General features: G+C 38.2%; 1 protein-coding gene across 1 annotated transcript in view; it reads right to left on the reverse strand.

The window, feature by feature from the left end:
* Positions 1 to 15,570: 15,570 nt before the first annotated feature.
* The window catches only part of MAN2A1 (mannosidase alpha class 2A member 1), a 184,917-nt gene continuing 179,769 nt past the window's right edge, over positions 15,571 to 20,718 (reverse strand). The window contains exons 21-22 of the mRNA XM_079143501.1: positions 19,962 to 20,072; positions 15,571 to 18,369 (exon numbers count right to left, since the gene is read on the reverse strand). Of these exons, the coding sequence (XP_078999627.1) occupies positions 18,217 to 18,369; positions 19,962 to 20,072 (264 nt within the window). The 3' untranslated portion in view covers positions 15,571 to 18,216. The remainder of the gene's footprint in view (positions 18,370 to 19,961; positions 20,073 to 20,718) is intronic.

Below are 20,718 nucleotides of genomic sequence, written 5' to 3' on the forward strand. Positions count from 1 at the left end.
TACATCAGACTGAAAACCTAACTCCTTTTTCTTCGGGAAAACAAAATAAAGAGCAATCTACAGAAGTAGGATAAGCATTCCTCAGTCAACATTTGTGGATGGATGAGTGGTCTTGGTTCTGAGACCACACATATCTCCTTCATCATCAAGAAGCTATGTTCAATAAGAAACAGTCTGATGTATGGGTTTGGGCAACAAGTGAGATCTTCCAGAATTTCACCACTGACATCAAAATTCCTATCACACCACCCTGGACGTGAAAATCCTCTGCCTAAAGATTTTACTAACCTAGCCATGTCCTTTTGAACAATAACATTTGACAGTCACAGAGTGTGAATTAAAAAAGGGAAACGAGAAATGTATTTTAAACGACAAGGTCAACTAACCTGGTGTATATCATACAATCATCATCACCATCTCTCCACCCTTTCTCCATCCTCTGTGCAGAAATTGCTTCCTTCCATTAACAAGCTACCAATGACCATTGTTAGACCGTGGCTCTTCCACTAACTATCAAAGTTATCAAGACCAAGTTGTTTGCTTGTTTAGACCTTAGTTTTGGCATGCAATAAGTAAGGGGTTGGACCAGATCAGTAGTACAGGGAGTATAAAATAAATCTGCTATTTAAAAGTCCATCCCAAGTCCATCCCAAGATCTGTAATGTGATATATATATAGGGTCTAGGAATCTCTATTCTAATACTTCTAAAGCAAAGGATTCTGACAAACATGAAAATACATAGCACTTTTAACCCTCTCTTTTGTTCTTCTCTGCTACCACTGTGACGCCTTGCAAAATCTAGTGTGCTTAATTAGTATATTTTTTACTTGCAATCCATACAAACTGTGTGCTGGGATCAGGTAACAAGGACTCCAGGCCTTACAGCACATCAGGCATTCTGTTGACTGTGCATAGTAGACTTGCTTTTTCACTGCTATAGGTTAGTTGGATGCTTGGAATAAAAAATCCTCACTAACCAGGAGACAATACAATTCCAGTTTTGTTACATTGTTTGGTAGAATACACTTTTAGTCCCTGAAGAGACACCTAAGAAGTTCTTTTTTTGGGAGGGGGTACCAAAGATTGAACTCAGGGGCACTCAACCACTGAACCACATTCCCAGCCCTATTTTGTATTTTATTTAGAGACAGGGTCTCACTGAGTTGTTTAGCACCTCACTTTTGCTGAGGCTGGCTTTGAACTCTTGATCCTCCTGCCTCAGCCTCCTGACCCTCTGGGTTACAAGTATGTGCCACCACACCCAGCTTAAGAAGTTCTCTGTGTGGTTAGGAAGGCTAGTCTAAAGGGGACAAAGGTTACATATTCTAAGATAAAACTCTCTTTATCCTTCATATGCCACACAAAGATGCCTGATTCTGTTTTGGGTAGTTCAATGTTTAATTTCCTTCTAAGTATTATTCTGCCATCTTCCGCTTACCTCATCCTTCCCCAGTAGGCATCTGAACATAAAGGTATGATTATATGTGATACATTCAATAAATGAAATGTCCTTAGAGTCATGTACTGTCCTCTCATCCTTGCTGGCCTCTGATATGTTGTAGCTTGTCTGGTCCAGTGCCTGGGAGACAGTGGTAGCACTCACCACACTCTGTCCTTCAAGGGCCATGTTGGCATCCTCTCCTGCAGCCATGACTCTAGAGGTAAGCCCACACTCAGATCTCTTCTTTCTAACCCTAGGCCTCTTTGGTTCAGGTCTACTGCTCCTTTCATTTCCCATTCCTGTGAGGGGTACGTCATATTGTAAGATGTGAAGAAACGAGATGAGAACTAACGTTCAGTCCCCTAGATACTTCCTTCAGCTATTTCTAAAACCAGGTCTGGCACCATGTTAGATGTAGTGTCATCCCAACTGTGGGAGTGCTAGGACAAGCCTGCTGTTCTGGATCATGTTTCTACTGCATCTTCCAACAAAGTGCAATCCCAAGGGGGCCAGAGAGCTGGAATATCGATGCCTAGTGACTTGTCTTTTTTCTCTTTACTCCTCCTAGCTACCTCTTCTCAGAAATGTGATGGGCTTTCTCTCCAGTGTAGTTGTTCTTACAGCATGTTATCAGTCCTTTCTACACTATGGCTTATGATAAAATTCATTGATCCAGATTCCCTATGCTTAACATTTGATTTGCAAAAGGAATTTTGGCAAATTTAAACACTTTCCCCTTCTCAACAAATTCTGCATTTCAACACTATTTGGTCTCACTGTGAATTTTTTAAAATATGGTTTTCTACTGACAGCCAAGAAATGATTTCTTTTCTAACTTCCCCCCAAATGATGAAGTCCATTGATTTAAAAAGTACACAGACAAACAGGGACATGATTTCTGCAAATGAAAAATGTCAGCTTAATGTTTGCAAAAATATTAATCCTATAACATAATGATATAGATTGGTCTGCCTTTGGGAAACTGGAAACTAGGAAAATTATTATGCAAGTGTATAAATTATTGCACCTTGGGCCATACATGGTAAACCGTTTAAGACCAAGTACAGTTGCTACTTTGGGGAATCACAGACACATGGGGAGTACAGGGTGTTAGAGGCCATTACAGCTTGGTACAATCAGGGAAGATTTCTCTTAGAAAACAGCAGGGGTTAGTAGTAGAAAGCCTTTCACAGTCTGATCCCAAACTAGCCATCCAAATTTCCCACCCCTCACCTATGTCAGCCTACTCTTCCAACAAACAAGACAACCCGGGGACCTTCAGATGAACTGGTTGCTTTGCTATAAGCCATGTCTTCAGTCTTACAGGTCCCTCCATGGGAATACTCCAGATATTAGGTACAAAGACTAATGAGCAAATTCATGGGGACTGAGTGTCAAAAATCTTGCCTCCTGCATATATCCCATCAAACAAGGAATCTTGTGTTGTTAGAAGTATGGAAATACCATATTTAGTTAGGTTCCTTTTACAAGGAAAAAAAATTGGATCATAGTGGTATCTTACTTTGAAGGGAAAAGAGATTATGTATAATTACCATTGGCTACAATTTGTCTATTCTTTAAAGAAAAAAAAAAAATTCTGAGTAGGAGCCACAGAGCTGAGTCTCGCTCTGAGGAAAGGGAGAAAATGGGAGAACAAACACTGAGCAGGAAGCAGGGAAACCACGGTTGTTACCATAGTGATGAACATTCAGTCCGGATGGTGCTGCTGCTGGCTTGTGCTAGTGAGTGGGAGAAAACCACTCTCCTTCTGGACTGTGTGGCTGAGGACAGAAAAATCTGAGATGACCAATTTAACTCTCTCCTCAACTGCTTAAATTGTATCTCTGAAGTCGTAATCAACATTTTTTTTTAAATTTATTTTTTCAGTAATGGGGATTGAACCCAGAGGTGCTTTACCACTGAGCTACATCTCCAGACCTTTTGTTTTTTGTTTAGAGAGAGTTTCACTAAGTTGCTGAGGCTGGCCTCAAACTTGTAATCCTCCTGCCTCAAACTCCCAAGTCACTGGGATTGCAGGTGGTGCTTACAGGTGTGCAACACCACATTCAACTATTACCAACATTTATTAAGCACCTACTAAGAGGAAGAAAAAGTGCTGGGTGCATCAGAAAATTAAAGACTAAATCTCCATTTTAAATATTAAGATTTCAAATGGTTAAGTAATTTGTTATTTAATGACCTAATAAAATGACAGAGCCAAGCTTTATACCTACATCTTTATTTTAATTCAATCTAAATGTATTTTCAGTGTAAACCTATTTCTTCCAATCCACAACTCTGCCTGTCAAATGACATGGTAAAAATTCATATTCCCTTGAATAATGTAAATGAAGGATATCCATGCTGATCATTCCAGGCTTTGATATTTTACAGTTTTCCCTGTCTTACAATTTTTCTAGAAAAATAATTGATTTTAAGCTTTCTTTTATTTTCATTCATAAACTGACTAGGTTTTCTGATAACACCTTAATTAAATGATTAGGAAATTATCCTAAATGACAGGTTTCAATGCATTTTGCTTTAATGTGACAATATCATGATTTACTGACTATAAATACTGCCTTAGAGACAGACAAGGGTTATGAAATTATCTCTTACATTATTTTTCTTCCAAAATGGAAATGCCTTTGAATTTTTAGTAATAATCATGTATTACAAGTAGACACAATAAATAATATTGAGAAATTCAAGGTCCCTATAATTCTATTCCCAAACCTTTTTCTACTCCCCCAAATAATAACTGTTACCATTCATTCTGGAATTGCCCTAAAATAATGACTATTGGTATTTGTCCTTTTTAAACATTTATGCAGAGGATAGTGGTTAAAAGTGTGGATTCATATTTCATCTTTGCCACTTACTGTGTGACTAGGCAAATTAGCCTCTTAACCCTCAATTTCTTATGTGTAAAATAAGGATAATAACACTATCTAACACATATACTCAACTACTTAAAATGCTGTATGGAATAAGTTAGATAATAAGATAAAGTACCTAGCACAGTATGTCAGCATTTTGTTAATGGTACCATGCATAAGTATGTCTCTCTATTTACATACATTATTCACATATAAGGATTATGATATAGAGTTATCATTTTCATTTATCAAAATACCTTAACAAATATTTCCATGTCTTTATGTTATAATTTACTTTATCAATTGCTGTATAACTTCCCACAAAAATATGGATACATAATAATTTAATTGAATATAATTAATAAATATTAGAATTGTTTACCATCTAAATTTGTACAGGAAGGATTGGCAAACTTTCTATAAAGGACGAGGTAATAAATATATTTTAGGCTTTTCAGGCCATGCAGTCTCTGTTGCAACTGTTCAATTCTATTGTAGCACTAAAACAGCTGGATATGATGTATAAATAAGTATAACTATGTTCCAATAATACTTTATTTTAAAAAAATAGGCAGTGGGTTGGATTTGTCCATGGTCTGTAATTTGCTAATCCCTGAGATAATATACTGATTAACACTGATATATTCACATCTTTTCTTACTTTTCCTGGTAATTGCTTTTAAATACAGGGCCCTGGGGGAATCTGAACAGGCCACTGTAACAAAATACCATAGACTGGTGGCTTACACAACAGAAATGTATTTCCTCAGTTCTGGAGGCTAGAAATGTAAGATCAAGGAGCCTGCTAATTAGTTCTTGGTGAGACTGATTTCTCCATGGGTCCTTACAAGGTGGGGTTTAGGCACGGGGAGAGAAAGAGCTCTCTGGTGTTCCTTCTTATAATGATCCCATCACCAGGGACCCACAATAATAACCTCATCTAACCCTAATTACTTCCCAAAGGACCATCTCTAAATATCATCACTTGACTTGTTAGAGCTTCCATAGATTAATTCTGGAGGGATACAAACATTCTGTCTGTAACACATGGAGTAGAGGAACTGATTTTTAAATGACAAATGTTGGTACATAGCATCAAATTTTCCGCAATTTACACTCCTACCAAAGTATGTGAGAGTGCCCAGTTTTCTACATTTCATCATTGGTACTTTTTTTTATCATAACTTACTTTATCCTTTGAAAATGGATAAATCATCATATGCAGCTGTAATTTTCATATCTTTGATTATTCATGAAAACATCTTTTCATATGCTTATTGGTGAAATACATTTTTTCATTAGGGAATTTCCATCTTTCATCAACTTTTCTATGTTATTATTGTTCTTATTGTTTTTCATGAGTTTTTTATATGTTAGAGATTTTTAAGTCGTGTTCACTCATGACATCCAGGTTTGACCTTCATTATACTCAAAAGCACTTGTTCAATGTGGGTCCCTCACTTACTAGATCATGAGTTCTATGAAATCTCATATTTTGTTCCTATCCCTGAGTACAGTGTCTAGGTTATAGTGGGTGCTCCAAAAATGTTTGTTGAATAAGTTAATAAAGGACACATGTATTGTAAATACTCACCATGGTATATTGCTTTGGTCTTTTAACTTTATTTATGGCATCTTTGACAAAACTATTTTAATTTGTATAATCAGATTCATCTATTTTTCTTTAGAGCTCTCAAGTTCATACCATGCACAAAAAGGCCGTCTTCTCTCCCAAATGATTAAAATAATAATGTCTTATATTTTTCTATTAAATTTACAGTCTTATCTTTTACAATTTGATCTTTAATGTGCAAATCAATTTTCATCTATTTGAAGTAGATATACAATTTTATTCTTCTCCTAATTAAGATTATGTTTATTAAACAATCACCTCATTACCACCAATGTGAAATGCACTCTTCATCATATTCTATGCAGGAGATATATATATATATATGTGTGTGTGAGGGTGTGTGTGTGTTTGTGTATGTGCATATATGAATGTTTCAATATGTGATAAAGCATATCTGTTTTTCTTTTATATTTTTTGTATTTCACTTTTACTTTTTGCTATTCTTATGTAAGGACATTTTCCAGGTAAATACTGTTTCAATTTGTCAACTGTCTGTTGCTTCCAGTCACTCATTCCCTACAGAATAAGCCAATAAGAAGAGAACTGGACAGGAAAAAATATCTTTCAATCTGACTTTCTTCATTAGCTGTCTGGCTTTAAGCTGCACAGCTTTAAAGATCTATAATCATACCTGTCTGACCTGCTTCACAGAGTTATTGTGAGACTAGAGAGTGAAAATTGATCTGCATATTTAAAGTGCTCTAAAAATTAAAAGTTCCTGACAAGTGAAAATTATTCATATTCCCTATTAGTGACAAGTATTCTGTGGTTTCATCTTGAGAAGACTTACTCCAATTGACTGGAAACAGACGAGTAGCATTCTGTGTACCTGGAAACAAATAACTGAGAACATCTTCCTCATTACAAGTTGTGTTACAAACCGCCAGTGTGTCAGTCCTCCTACAAAATGAATCAAAGACTGCAGGAATTCTTGCCTGTTTTGTGCCTCTATCCTGGCACATGCCTGTCTGTGGGGAATCAGGATAATCCCTCAGCCCCTGGTTTTCTAGCAGGAACACAAGGAAGCAGAGGAAAGCCCCAGTGTGCCTGAGTGGGGGTGGATGGATCCAGGGAATCTATTTTGTGTACTATATTAGCTTCCTGAGGCTATTGTAATGAATCATCCTAAAGTGTATAGCTTAAAACAATAGAAATATTATCTCACAGTTTTGGCTAGCAAAGTTCTGAAATCATGGTGTTTGTGAGGCCACCCTCCCTCTGGAGAATCTAGGGGAGAAACTTTCCTGGCTTCTTTCATTTCTGGTAGCTACAGCCATCTTTGACTTGTAGCCACATCACATCAATTTCTGTCCCTGTGGTCTTATTGCCTTCTCTTCTCTTATTCCGTCCCTTTAAGGGATAGTTGTCAGCGAATTTGGAGCTCGCACAGACAATCCAGGATGACATCATCTCTAGGTCTTTGACTTCATTATATTTGCAAAGGCCCTTTTTCCAAATAAGGCAACATTTTCAGGTTCCTGGGATTAGAACATGGATCAGTCCTTTTGTGAGTCATCATTCACATCAAATGCCTCACACCCCTGGAGGCAGTAAATGTAAACTGGGCTCAGTTCACCCAGGACTTTATCAACCTGAGCCCCGATTGGCCACAGCTGGCACCAGCCAAAGGGAAACTTGTGCTCAAATAATGGGCTTGAAGTTCTGACATTTTGCTCTTCCTAAAACATACATATAGCTTTTCTCAGACTCAAACTTGACTGAGGTTAAATTCCAGGAAAGATAATAAATTTAAGTACCTCCTTCCTGCTCCCATTCCAGATCCTCATACTCCAAAAGCAGAGTCCAGAGAGGATGACCAAACTAACACACGCCCCTTCCTCCGCCTGAGGCCTCGTGGAACAGGGTGAGTTTCCTGCATCGCCAATTTTTCCACCAGGTCCACTGCCATGTAAGACAGTGGACTCCTTCCAATGCAGCCTTTGTTCCCTTTTTAAAAAATTTGCCCTTTTTAGTTATATGTGGCAGTATATTTTGATGTATTTATACAAACATGGATTACATCTTATTCTAATTAGGGTCCCAGTCTTGTGGTTGTACATGATGTGGAGATTCACTGTGGTAAGTACTCCTTTCCTTAGCTTTTCAGGGCAAAGCTAGAAATACTAAGGACTGATTTTTAAGCACAGATGGCCAAAGACCAATATGTCTTAAGAGCTAACCGAATTTCTCATCTTAGTTGCTCAAAGAGAATTTTCTGTTTCGGAAAGGTCCCTGTGCTGGTCCAGAGCCTGCGGCATTCACAAGCTTCATTCGGGTGCTGATTCACAGGTTGAAATTCATCTGTTTTCACATAATCCTTTCAGGATTTTTCATATCACCCTTCAAATTTGGACTTCAACCTCCTCAGAGAAAGCTTCAAGTGCATCTTTTTTCAGCCTTAGGTTGTTTCAGGGAAAGGAAGCACTGACATTTACAAAAATAAAGCAAAACAAAAATAAGTTTTTGCATTAAAGAGATCATTCTATTCCCATCTCCAAACACCCAAAGGTGCCACAACCAAAACATGGAGAAGTAGGACTTCAAAAGGTTATTTGGAAATAGCTTAAGTGTTGTCATGGAGAATCAGTTAAAATACATTTTATTTCATCTGCTAAAACAATTTTTTGCAAAGCAGAAAAAGTGTTTAGGAAAACTTCTAATTTGGAATCTTGGCAGTGTGGCTTTAATTAGTAGAAAAGAAAAAGATTTCTTAGGAGGGTAGTGACTCGTCCAAGGTCCCATAGCAACTTTTGGCAGAATTAAGACTAGAATCCAGATTGTCAGACACCAATCTAGCGCTCTTTCCATTACTATTGCCACATTTCCCATTTTATTTTATAATTAAAATATTCTTGGAAGTGACAGCTGCAGGGTTTCCACCTGAAATGGAAGATTGGTGTCAAAAGCCCTGATTTCTATAGTCAGATATGAGGTTAGCAAACTTTTTCTTGTAAAAGGCCACTAGGAAATATTTTTAACTTTGCAAGCCATATAGTGTCTGTCAAGACTACTCCACTGCCATAGGATGGTCACAGAAAAGATGTAAACAAATGGCTTTGCTGGGTTGCAATAAAACTATCGAAACAAGGAGTGGACTAACCCTGACCTGCAGACTACGGTTGTAGACTCCTAGACTAACCAAGGTGGGTGTTCGATTTTGTCAGCCTTCATTTTCCTGTTCTGTAAAATGAGTATAACAATAGTACATCCTGTACAGGGCTATGAGGAGTAAATGACAGGAAACATGGCATGTGTTCCCAGTGACTGCCACATGACACAAAAAATATTGTCTGTTTATGATTACAATTGTTACCACCATTATTTTACTTCTGACCATTCCTTCTGGGAAAGGAAGAGAAACAAGGAAATCAACATTTAGTGGCCTTTCTTTTCCCCTGGCCCTAGACAGGCATATTCACCCACCGTGAGTCCCCTACTGCTGTTCAAGCTTCATCAGACAGCTGACTATCACAATTACACAGAGGGCAACTCAAGAGGGTCGCCGCTCAGGGCTCTGCATGTCCAAGACAGAGTTTGCCTTCTACTTGGATCCAGGGCAAATTCTGAACTCCTACAGTCTCCTGGCTCCTTGATACCAGCTAGTTTTCTTTTGAAATATTGAACAACTTTCATTTTTATTATTTCTAGAGATAATGTAGCCAGGTGCAGCATTTCAAAGACCAGGCCTTCTTGCCAGTGCCACCTTGCCTATAGCCTTCCCTTCTAATTTGAAATTTTGTATTACAAAGAGCTTCACTTTCCTTCAACCTGTCAAAGCTACCAGAGTGGGGGGCCTGTGTCTCTGTTACAGCTCTGTGGAAACCTCACACATTTCCCATCATGTAAATGGGATGGGATTCAAGAGAAGTCTTTCACCTCTTGTAGTTTTACTGAATTATGAAACCTCATCATTATTATACTTCAATGACACAAGCCCAAGAGATTGCATTATGACAAGGTTTTGCTAAACTTTAAAATAATATAGAACCCTTTTAAAGCTAAAAGTATTTTAATAATGTGTCTCATTAATTCTTTAACCTCTTATCTGGGTGACAAATATTCCTGAGTTTACGGCTGACAAATTAAACCCTAGAGACAGCTCTGAAATAGATTGACTAGGGACTAATGAAAGAAGTTACTTTAATGCCCTATAAAATTGTTCTGTCCAAGCTTAGATTCTACTCTATTTCACTTACAAGGTTTCATTGTACTAGTATAGAGTTCTGGAGTCAACAGTTTCATCTTTAAGAAATTTACATTTCACAATTGACTGAATGAAGTATCACATCGCTACAATGGGGAAAATCACTAAGGCAGATATCATGTCCTTTCCTTCACAATTATTAAATGATTGTGTGTAGTTAAATCAAGTTTTCCTAAAAACTATACACATGTCATTTCCTTTCACTTTCAGAAACATTTTCACAAATCACTATTAAGGAGCAAACTGCCATCTTTTTCTGCAGAGGGCTAAGTCTAGATGCAGATTAGAGAGACTCTTTAGACAAAACATTTCCAGTCTAATTTACAATAATTGCCCTTCACAAACTTCTACCAGACCTGAGATTTCTTGGTTTTGTGCAGTTGGCATCAAGCCACTCTTCTCCCACACCTCGTTGGCAATGTGCTTATCCTTCCAGGCTCAGCTCCCATCTTCCCACGACCTCACTTTCCTTCCTCAGCGCTCTAGAAAAAGGAGGGTCTCCCTCTGTGCACCCAGAGCATCTATCATTTGTGCCACTAACAAGACCCTCTTGCCCTCTCATCTTAGGTCACCTTAACTCCACCAGGACTTCTATCCTAACTAGAGAAGGGCAGGATTAAGATCCTGCTCCCTTGAGCCCAGCACAGGTACCTCGTCTGAACGACAAACTGAGCTGATGTTTATTGATTGAAAGTGCTATACAAAATCTGAAACTGCCTTCGGTTTCTATTAATGTTCTCCCATTAATTTGATGAGGACAAATTTGTAGATTTTACCTAATAGATTTTGAACTTAAAAATCATCTTATTAACTACACTTGAAAAATTCATTTAAAAGACAAAAAATAATGAGCGAGTCAAATCATTTATCTTGTAAAGTCACTTCTATACAGTTAGTCTGAAATGATTTCATCCAATGAGTAGCAAGGAAATCCACCCCAAGAAGAGCAAGTGCTGAGTTTTCTGCTGCCTGGGGAAGTTTCAGACCAAAACAAAGGTCAACTTTCAGACCATGCTTTAAGTTAACCAATGTTAAGTTAATCAAAGGACTCCCTTTGATTTAGTGAAAGGAGTTTTAAGCATCTAGACTCAAGAGACACATTGCTTAACATTGTCATCTAGATCTGGGACTGGAAAATGAGCCCCAAGGCTGTGAATTAAAAAAAAAAAAAAAATTGGAAAGCAATGCAGAGGATGGAAGCCAAGAACACTAGACCACATGTAAAGCCCTCAGAGTATGTCCTTTTAAGCAGCACTATTCTGATTTCCCTCCTTTATAGATTCAGAAATTCATATATGGTCCTTCCATGATATAAATTGATTTGGGAAATTTTCAAAATATTAAAAAGTTGCCATACTTCAAAGAAGTGAGCCATCACTGACTCCCGTCTCCATCCCCTGCCTCTTTGTTGGACATTCAGAAGATTTATCTTGCCTGACAGGAGCTATCCCCAGTTCCACATTTGAATTTAAACACTATCTGCCAGAGAGACTATGCGATCTTCAGGCATTTTGCTAGTGCTCACATCCTTGATCACTCTCATTTTTAAAATCCTGTCTTCTTACCTCATATTCAGGGAAAAAAAAAAAAAAGGACAACAACTGCTGCAATGTAATGAATTAAGCAGTTTTAATAAAAACTTTGAGAAAAATGAGCAAGGTAAAGGGGATAGTAGGGATAAAATGAAAGGCCATGTTTCGAGAGACTGACTTCACAATCAAGCACTAGTGTCTGAGCACACAGTCAGCAGATACCTATGTAAGAGTAGTGGTGACCCCCAAAGCATCAGTATTAATGTTTCTAGATCTTTGTGACATAGCACTAAACTCAAAATGGCTAAAACAGTTTATCATTTCTATAATACGAAGTTTGGAGTGGGTTCATTTGGCAGCGTGACATCATCAGAACCTCTTCTCAGGTTTCACTTAGTGTTCATTCAGTCGACTTTTGAGCTCTGGCTTGTCCTTGCAGAGGTGCAAATGGCTCCAGCAGCTCCAGCACTAGTATTTACATAGCTTTGCCTTTGAATATTGGCAGGTGTGGGTAAGATGCTCTCCCCTCTTAAAGAGAGAGCCTCTCTCCGTAACCCCCAACTAATTTTCTCTGATGGCCTATTGGCTAGAATACTATCACATGTCAATTCCTAAATCAATCCCAAGCCAGGAGAAGGAAATGATTATGATCAATTCAGAACCACCATGATTCACCCGCTCTGAGGTTCATGGCTACCTATTACCTGAATAAAATCAGAGTTTTATTAGGAAGGTTGATGGTAGAGGGCCCTTGGTTGGTTGGTAGGTGCAGTATCTTCCATATCTTCCATGAGGTTACAGCCTTTTATTCTGAAATTATTCTGAAATGTTTCTCAACATTTATATGTATTAAATACATTATAATTTGTTGAATCAATCTCTACTGAACCATGCTGTTCCAGGTATAAGAATAGAAGCTGAGCAAGATGGCCAGGCTTCTTGCCTCCAGAGGAGCTTATGTTCTACTGGGGAAGTCCAATGTACAGAATTTCAGGTATGGCTCTACTCTGAGGGAAAAAAGCAAAGTCAGGAGGGCCTAGGGGAAAGAAGCAGAGGTGGAGCTATGCAAATTGGCTAACCAAAGAGATTCTTGAGATGATACTTAAACCATAAACAGAAGGAAAAGAGGGAGCCTGCCATGGGGAAATGAGAGTAGAGACTCCAAAGCAAAGGGTGGAAGTGCAAAGGCCCTAAGAGGAGTAATGTTGGCATGTTAGAGACACAAAAACCTAGACCACTGTCAGAGGGAGAGTGGTAGAAGACAAGGCTGGCCTGGGTTAGGAAAGGACTTCTTAAATGCACACACACACACAATAAAACTCAGGCAGTGGAAGGACAGGAACCAGGCCAGGAAGGGCTTTTCAGCCATGACACAAGTTTATATGTCATTTCAAGTGAAATGGGAAACAGATTTTCAACAGATAAGAAGCCTTCTAAATTTCAGTTTTTAGAAGCTTACTTGGCTTCTGTTGTCATAAAAGAGACTAATAAGGGACAGGTCAGGAAGCAGGCAGCTGTTCCCAGGCAAAGACAGCAGTTTAGATATAATATGGTCCTCAGAGTTGGGTGAGGACAGATTTCACAGGATGCTTCTGGCAGTGGAGATTGTATGGTTTGGGACTTAATTGTCAAGGGTTTAGAACAATTCAACAGGAAGACAGAGACTCTAGTTGGAAAGTCTGCTAGGCCAGTGCTTCAGTGAGCACATGAACTCTCTGGGGAGCTTGTTAGGTTGCAGATTGATTCAGTCCATCTGGGCTAGGGCCTGAGAGTCTGCAGTCCTAACAAGTTTCCAGGTAATGCCAATGCTTCTGGTCTGGTCACCACACTTGAATTAACAGGATTCTAGCAAAATATGATCTCAACTTGCATTTTCAGTTGTACTTTCTACTGTCTTGTACATACTACATGCTCCAGACTGGTGCTCCAGTATGCAATCTCACGCCACTACTTCAAGAACGAAAATGATATATTCAGCTCCTCAGTTGCACTAACTGCATTTCAAATACTCAAGAGCCACCTGTGCCTAGTAGCTAACACACTATAGAACTTTATCAAAGAAAGTTTTCTTGGACAGTTATGCTTCAAAGGAAAGTATTTCTAGTTCCCTAGGTTGTCCTAGACATGTCACCATGTTTTTCTCAGCCTCATCTTTAATGGGGAACATAATAATGCCTCTGCTTGCTAAAATTAAGTCAATCTTTCTTCTGCCTTTCTTGAAACTCAAATGAGGTGTGTGCTCTATTTCCTTTAGATCTGCCAGTCACATTTGGTTTTCCTCTGCAGTGTATTTCTACTACACTCATCATCCACAGTATCTTTTTATCTAAATCTCCTTTTTCTGGCTATAGAATTCCATTTTACTTGAATTGGGGGTGGGGTACTACTTCTCACCTATTTGTCCAGTTCAACCTAACTCTATATATTGGTGTAATCATGAGTACATGAGCCAGCTGAGAGCCCATGCCATCAATCACAGAACATTTGGTGAGAAAAGTAGATGCTTTTTCCACTAGGATCTCTAAGATGACTAGATGTGAGTCTGGATCTTCAGGTAGCCATCCTGTTATCAAATGGGCAGACCTTGCCAGATGATGACATCTTGGGAAAGCAAAACCAAGAAATAAAGACAGATCCTGGATAACATCACACACTTGGCTAGATAGCTGAATTTGGAGAACACTATAAGTTAACCGGGGACAAGTTCCTTTTATTTTTTTGGTGCCAGTAATTGAACTCAGGAGCGCTTAACCTTTCAGCCACATCCCCAGCCCTTTTTATATTTTGAGACAGGGTCTTGCTAAGTAGCTTAGGGCCTTGTTGAATTGCTGAGGCTGGTTTTGAACTTGTTATTCTCTTGCTTAAGCCTCTAGAGTTGCTGGGATTATAGGCATGAGACATGTTCCTGCTTTTTTGCATAAGCTAGTTGTACCAATGAATTCTTGTCTATTACAACCTTTCTTAAGGCATCTGTGTTCTGCTTTGACATGTGGTAGCAACATGATACTTGATAATATTCTCCCCTTTGATCCAACCATTCAAAATTACAATTGCCCTTAGTTGGTTCCATACCACAAGTCTGTAGGATATATTGTGAACATATGCCCTTTTAATCTAAAAAAAAATTTCACAAATTTTAATATTCAAATTATGTTGATAATGAAATTTTATGGAGTGAGACTTAGTTTTTATTATTTCCCAATAAAATAGTTTTGTTCTAGATTTTATGCTTCTGCATGTACATATTACAAATTGATTAATCTCTACTGCATAAGTCACCCCAGACAAGTGCAAACATCCTAGTTAGCATGTATCATTCACCTGGTTAACCCACGTGTGGATCTCCAGGATTATCTGTTGTTTATCTGCCCCCACCTCCTAGCTTTGAAGGAACTCCCTAAAGTCACTACAGCTGTCTGCTAGCCTGGGCCAGTGGGCTGGGGGTGCCCACAGATCTCACTCTTCCTGCAGCTCTACCCTCTGCATCATCCCACATGCACCGTTTTAGCTTCCTCTTTGGCTCACGCCCTCCTCATCTTTCTTCTGCTCACACTGCATGTAGCATCTGACAACAATCTCTCCACCTCTTAAGCGGCTCAAGAGGGCTCTATGGGCACAGCTGTTGGGACAGTTCCTAGACTCCAACCCAAAGATGCCCCCAAACCCAGACACAAAACACCACCACCTATCTGCCACCTGTTCTTTAGAACTACCTTTTCTAACCAGAATTGGATTGACAAAGGGACAATTATTTCATGAAAGTACAAAGAATAGGCCCTCATTACTCCATGTCCTAATCCTATCACATTTTAATGTCTAATTAAATGTTTTAACATAAGGGTTAACAAACTAGGGTTAAGAACCACTCTATAGGACCATACACAGGATAAGATTATCTTTTATTAGAGATCTTATATTACATATTCCCAAAAAGATATAAAATCTTCCAAGAGAAAATATCAAAACCTATTGATTCCAAGGTGAGCAAAATAATCAAAATGAAAGTAAACATTTTCTTCTGGACAGAGGAATGTGGAAACATTTCGGCACAAGTACAACAAAGACATGGGAAGAGAATTACAATGTTTTACAGCATTTTGTTTTAATCAGTTTTTGCTGAAAAAAAAAAAAAAAGATGCTAAGTTCTCCATTAGTGCAGTTACAACCTCAAATTAAATTTTCAAAGAAAGGGGAGGGTGGGGAGAAAGTAGTGAATACTTGGTCAACTGAACAACTGTGATAATAAATGTTATAAGACCTATCAAGCAAATCCACCACCAAGAACACAACTGAAGGGTATGGTTTGAAGTGTGTGCTGGAGACACTATTCAGTCAGTTCTTGACCACAACCCAAAGCAAAAGCATCCTCTCTTCATTTCCCTGATGATGTATTCTAAAAAGAACTTTAAAAAGCAGAAACTTGCTGGTTAAAGAGAGTTTCTGCTTCACCTGTGAAGAGCTGGTGTCAACACACACAGAATAAAACCCCAACTAACATGGGACAAATCTACTCCACACATCCAGAAGGGCAACACCATTTTTATTGCATCAGATTTTTTATTTCATCTGATCAGAAATTCCAGAGTGATAAAAGCACACCCACTTAACCATAGAACACAGTAAACTCCCATAAGAGGGTATACATTAAATATTCAATGAAAATATGGATTTTTCCTGGGATTTGATTCTGGCAATCCTGATTTCTGAAGATGTCCATAAAACTTAAGTGGTTTCTGTTGTTGTTTTCCAGTTGTTTCTCCCTAAAATTAGGATGGAAACTTATAGTACATGTTTATTGCATGAATTACCCTCTTGGAACATCTAGGTCAGATATGGTATTGTTTCCTTAATTATTAAAGATAAAGGAGTTTATGAATTAACATAACAGGTATCTTAGAAGGTGCATCTTGAGTGAAAATCCAGATAGTAATCTGTAAACTACATGTTTCTAATTTCTATATAAAGATGTTGGAATGACAAGAGGTAAATGGAAGTTTAAAGTCAGATAATAGTAAGTTTATTATGTTAACACAAAGAAAATTTTCAAAACTACATATTCAAAAAATCCTTTCTATGCTGAAACTGAATATTTGAAATGTTGCTAATGTGGCTGTTATTTTAATATTAAGGAAACAATGCTCCCCAATGAATTTTATTAAAAGAACTGTAATGGCACATAGGCTTAGAACTATACTCTTAAGGTTAGCACACACATGTTTGGAATTGGCTGAACAAACATAGTCTTTAATTAAAGATTCATTATGATGAGCTACATATAAGTGGATTTCAAAACAGGGTCTATTTTAAAGCATTCTCTTCTTCAGTATGGTTAACTACTGTGAATGGAAACAGTATTTGGATTTTGCATGTTGCAAAACCCTTGCTTCAAGTTGCAGTTTCCCTGGCAGCAGCATATTTTAATTAACAATATTTTTCTTCCTTGTTTTGTTTTCTGACATCTCAGTACATTCAAATAGTCAAAATGTTTAGAGTAACATCACCACAAATTTAATAAAACAGATCAGAATGTGGCCAGCGTTGTCAGGCAAAAATTACACAATTTATGTGTCATAGAAAGGTCCCCCCTCCAGCTTCCCAATACCTCCCCCCTTTCCCAGACAGGAATATGGACACCAAAAAATTTAACAAGACTTATAAAAAAATAAGGCACATTTATTTTGATATGGTAATTTAAAAATAGAAAACCCCATCTCAGAACACCTGTATTCAAATGAGCTGTGTAAAAAGACACCTTGTGGTACCTAAAATAGGTTATGGTACCTATGGAATTGCTTCTTCTGTTTTAGTGACAATGGAATAAATTGCACCTATCCCACATTGTCAAGTAATGAAAATATGCCTCTTTTTCTACTGTTGAATGACTCAAAATCAGGTATTTAGGGAAATACAAAGGGTAGGAAAGGAAGAATCAAGAGGTTCATTAGAAAAAGGTGTGACTATCAACTATGTTCATCATAAGGGTTGAGGGATTGCACTTTTCCACATATTTCAACACCCCAAATTTTTCTAACTTGGATGAATGATTGCAACCATTTTGGCCTTTAGCTATTATCCACAAACTTTTTATTCCATTTTGGTCAAATGGGCATTTTTATAAAATTAATGAAGGACCAGGAATGCAAATACTTTGAAGAATCTCTTCACAACCTCCAACACAAACATAATTAGTCAGCATTTAACCTGAGATACAATCTGTTGAGAGGTTTTCTTTAAACATTTCTTCATTTGTTGCATCAATTCACACTGATAGTGGCAGTTCATGGGAGGAACAAAAAAAGAAAAAGAAAAAAAAAAAAAAAAAGAAAAAGAAACCTGGTTGACAGCATGGCTTTTTCCCCCCTTTATAGAACTGATTTAAAAAAGAAAAAAAAAAAAAAAAAATCACAGAATTCATGTTCTCACAGTAGCCAGAAACTAAAATAATGTGCTCCCTTATTGCACGTCAAACCAAGAAAGTTATAAAAGCCAAGGCTTTCCACTCCAAATGTGAAAGTCAGACGTTCGCTCACCCCAACCGGATTCGGAATGTACTGATTTCCATGGGACTCAAGTGGATCACACTTATATTTTTGGCGACTGGAGGTGTATGCATCAAGGATAATGATGAAGGAATGAGTTTTTCAACAGTAAACTTGTTAAAAAGTTTATGTACCAAAATCTAAAAAGTAAAGGACAAAAAATTAGCATATTTAGATCAACTCTTACGATTAGTAGTACATCTATATATATATCTATATATTCAGTAAAAACAAAGTATGGAAGGGAGTAAAACAGTATGTTGAAGTTCCCTTTCAAAACAAAAATACAGAGGGAGGGATTAAGTACATGTATAGACATGCTTAAACATACAGACAACCCCTGGAGGGAAAAAGGGAACTGTCATGATAGTGGCAATTTGTTCTGCATTCCTTTCTGTAGTTCTTGACAATTTTATCCTGCACAGGGGCTACTTTTTCAGTAAGAGAAAGGATATCTATGAGTCAAGAAGTTTTAAAAATCCTTATACTCTTTCTGTCAATACTTATCCCTAGCAATGGTGGTTCACAATCATTTTTCTTGTACTAACAGAATTGGAAAATAGAAGACAGACCCATTACAACAAAGGCTCATGATGCTATTGACTCTCAGTCTCTAGGATGGAAAGGTCATTTGGAAAGTGCATTCTTTAGTCCTGCCAGGTTATCCTAACAAGTCTCTCTGGACTAACATGGCTATCCTAACATGTCCCTTAAGACTCAATACCTCAAGCTAAGAATGCTCACAACCAAATATACAGAATCATCATCAATAAGGTAGAATGCAAATATAATAAAAAACAAAAACAAAAATGCCAATGCTTTCTGGCACCAATTCCATGGAAGGTGGGGTAAAGGTAATAGGAAAGCGAATCTGGCCAAGTAGATTTAGGACTCCTAGCAGATTTTCTATTCTTTTCAGACCTTATACATGTGCTAGTGTACAGAATTGGAAATGAGCTGCCAGAGTCTGGTCTGTGGTATATTTAAGGAGTTTAGGAAGAAAGCTGGTCAGCTGAACTGCCTTGTGGGGCAGACCTGCCTATGCACTGGAACCAGCCCCATTGACTTCTTTCAGTCTTAGCTGAGACAGAGACAGGAGGCTCATTTCCTTGCAAGGAGAGGCTTGATGAAATTGCCAGGAAGACCAATGAAAAGACATAAAAAGTAGACAGGTGCTCAGCAGTACTCAGGCTGAAGATCTGTTTGGCCTGCAAAGTGCTGACTCATGCAAACCTGGATTAATCGGAAGATTTAGATGTACTTTTATTTCCCAAAAGAAATCAACTGATTGGAGGTCTGTACAGCTGCCACTGGGGTTGTAGTCAATTATTTCAATGTTCATGCTGATGCTTCTTATTGCTATGCTGTTCAGCTTCAGTCATAAAACTTGCCTTGGCCTCCATAGGACTTGGGCTTAGCACAGCTGAGCTGGATGGTATGTAAGCATGTGTGGTTCAGGGGAGGAAATGAAGATGGGGAGAAGATGTTATATCGTCTAGAAATGGAAGGCTGAAGAAATGACATGAGCCTAGCCTTCAAATGTGCACAGATTCCAGTCATGTTTGACAAGAATCAAATGCTTTCTTAAGCTTTAAACTAACTTGTAGGCTGAGGAAAACGAGTCAGTGAAGAGACAATGAAAGATTATCTTATTGTTAGGGCCGTTTTCAGAAAGTGAGGATTTTTGTCAAGGCACATTAGCTTGACCAGCAAAAAAAGCCTTTCAACTTACCTTTCCCTGAGTTGTAGAACAAAGCAGCCCCATGCCTCTGGTAGAGAACTGGCAACCAAACCCCTTCCTGTGGAGGATCAAGGCTGCTTCATTGGAATGCCCACTGCCCACCTGCAAGTGAGCACAACACCAACACACCACAGAAATATTAGAGCAAGTATTTACAGTACTGTGCATCACTGTCTTTATATCGGCATCCTCAAACCACATTTAGAAATTTAATTAAGACAAATTCATTTCTCATCAGGTTCCACGCTCACTGTACCCATCCACCTGCTACACTTGCCCCATCCCACCGAGTCAGGTGAGTCTATGCTCTAAGGTTACTGGTCAAATGACTTCATGCCTTGGTTCCCCCACAGTCCCTGAGGACTTAGGCTTCCTTTTGTCCACAGAATATGCACTGTTTTATCAATATTTCTTTAAATAAAGTTTTTTGTTTGTTTGTTTGTTTGTTTTTTGGTACCAGGGACTGAACCCAGGGGCATTTTACCACCGAGCCACATTCCCAGCTCTTTTATTTTTATTTTGAGATAGGGTCTTGCTGAGTTGCTTACAGCCTCCACATGTTGCTGAAGCTGGAAGCTAGAACTTATTATACTCCTGCCTCAGCCTCCCAAGCCACAGGCATTGCAGTCATGTGCCAACCATACCCAGCTTCTTTCTTATTTTATATATATACGTATTTATATACACCTCTGAATGTAGTCCTTTTGTCACTGAATGATTTACCAACCATCTTAAAACTGAAACATGA

This window comes from Sciurus vulgaris (assembly GCF_902686455.1).
Source record: "Sciurus vulgaris genome assembly, chromosome: 6".
Taxonomy (NCBI): domain Eukaryota; kingdom Metazoa; phylum Chordata; class Mammalia; order Rodentia; family Sciuridae; genus Sciurus; species Sciurus vulgaris.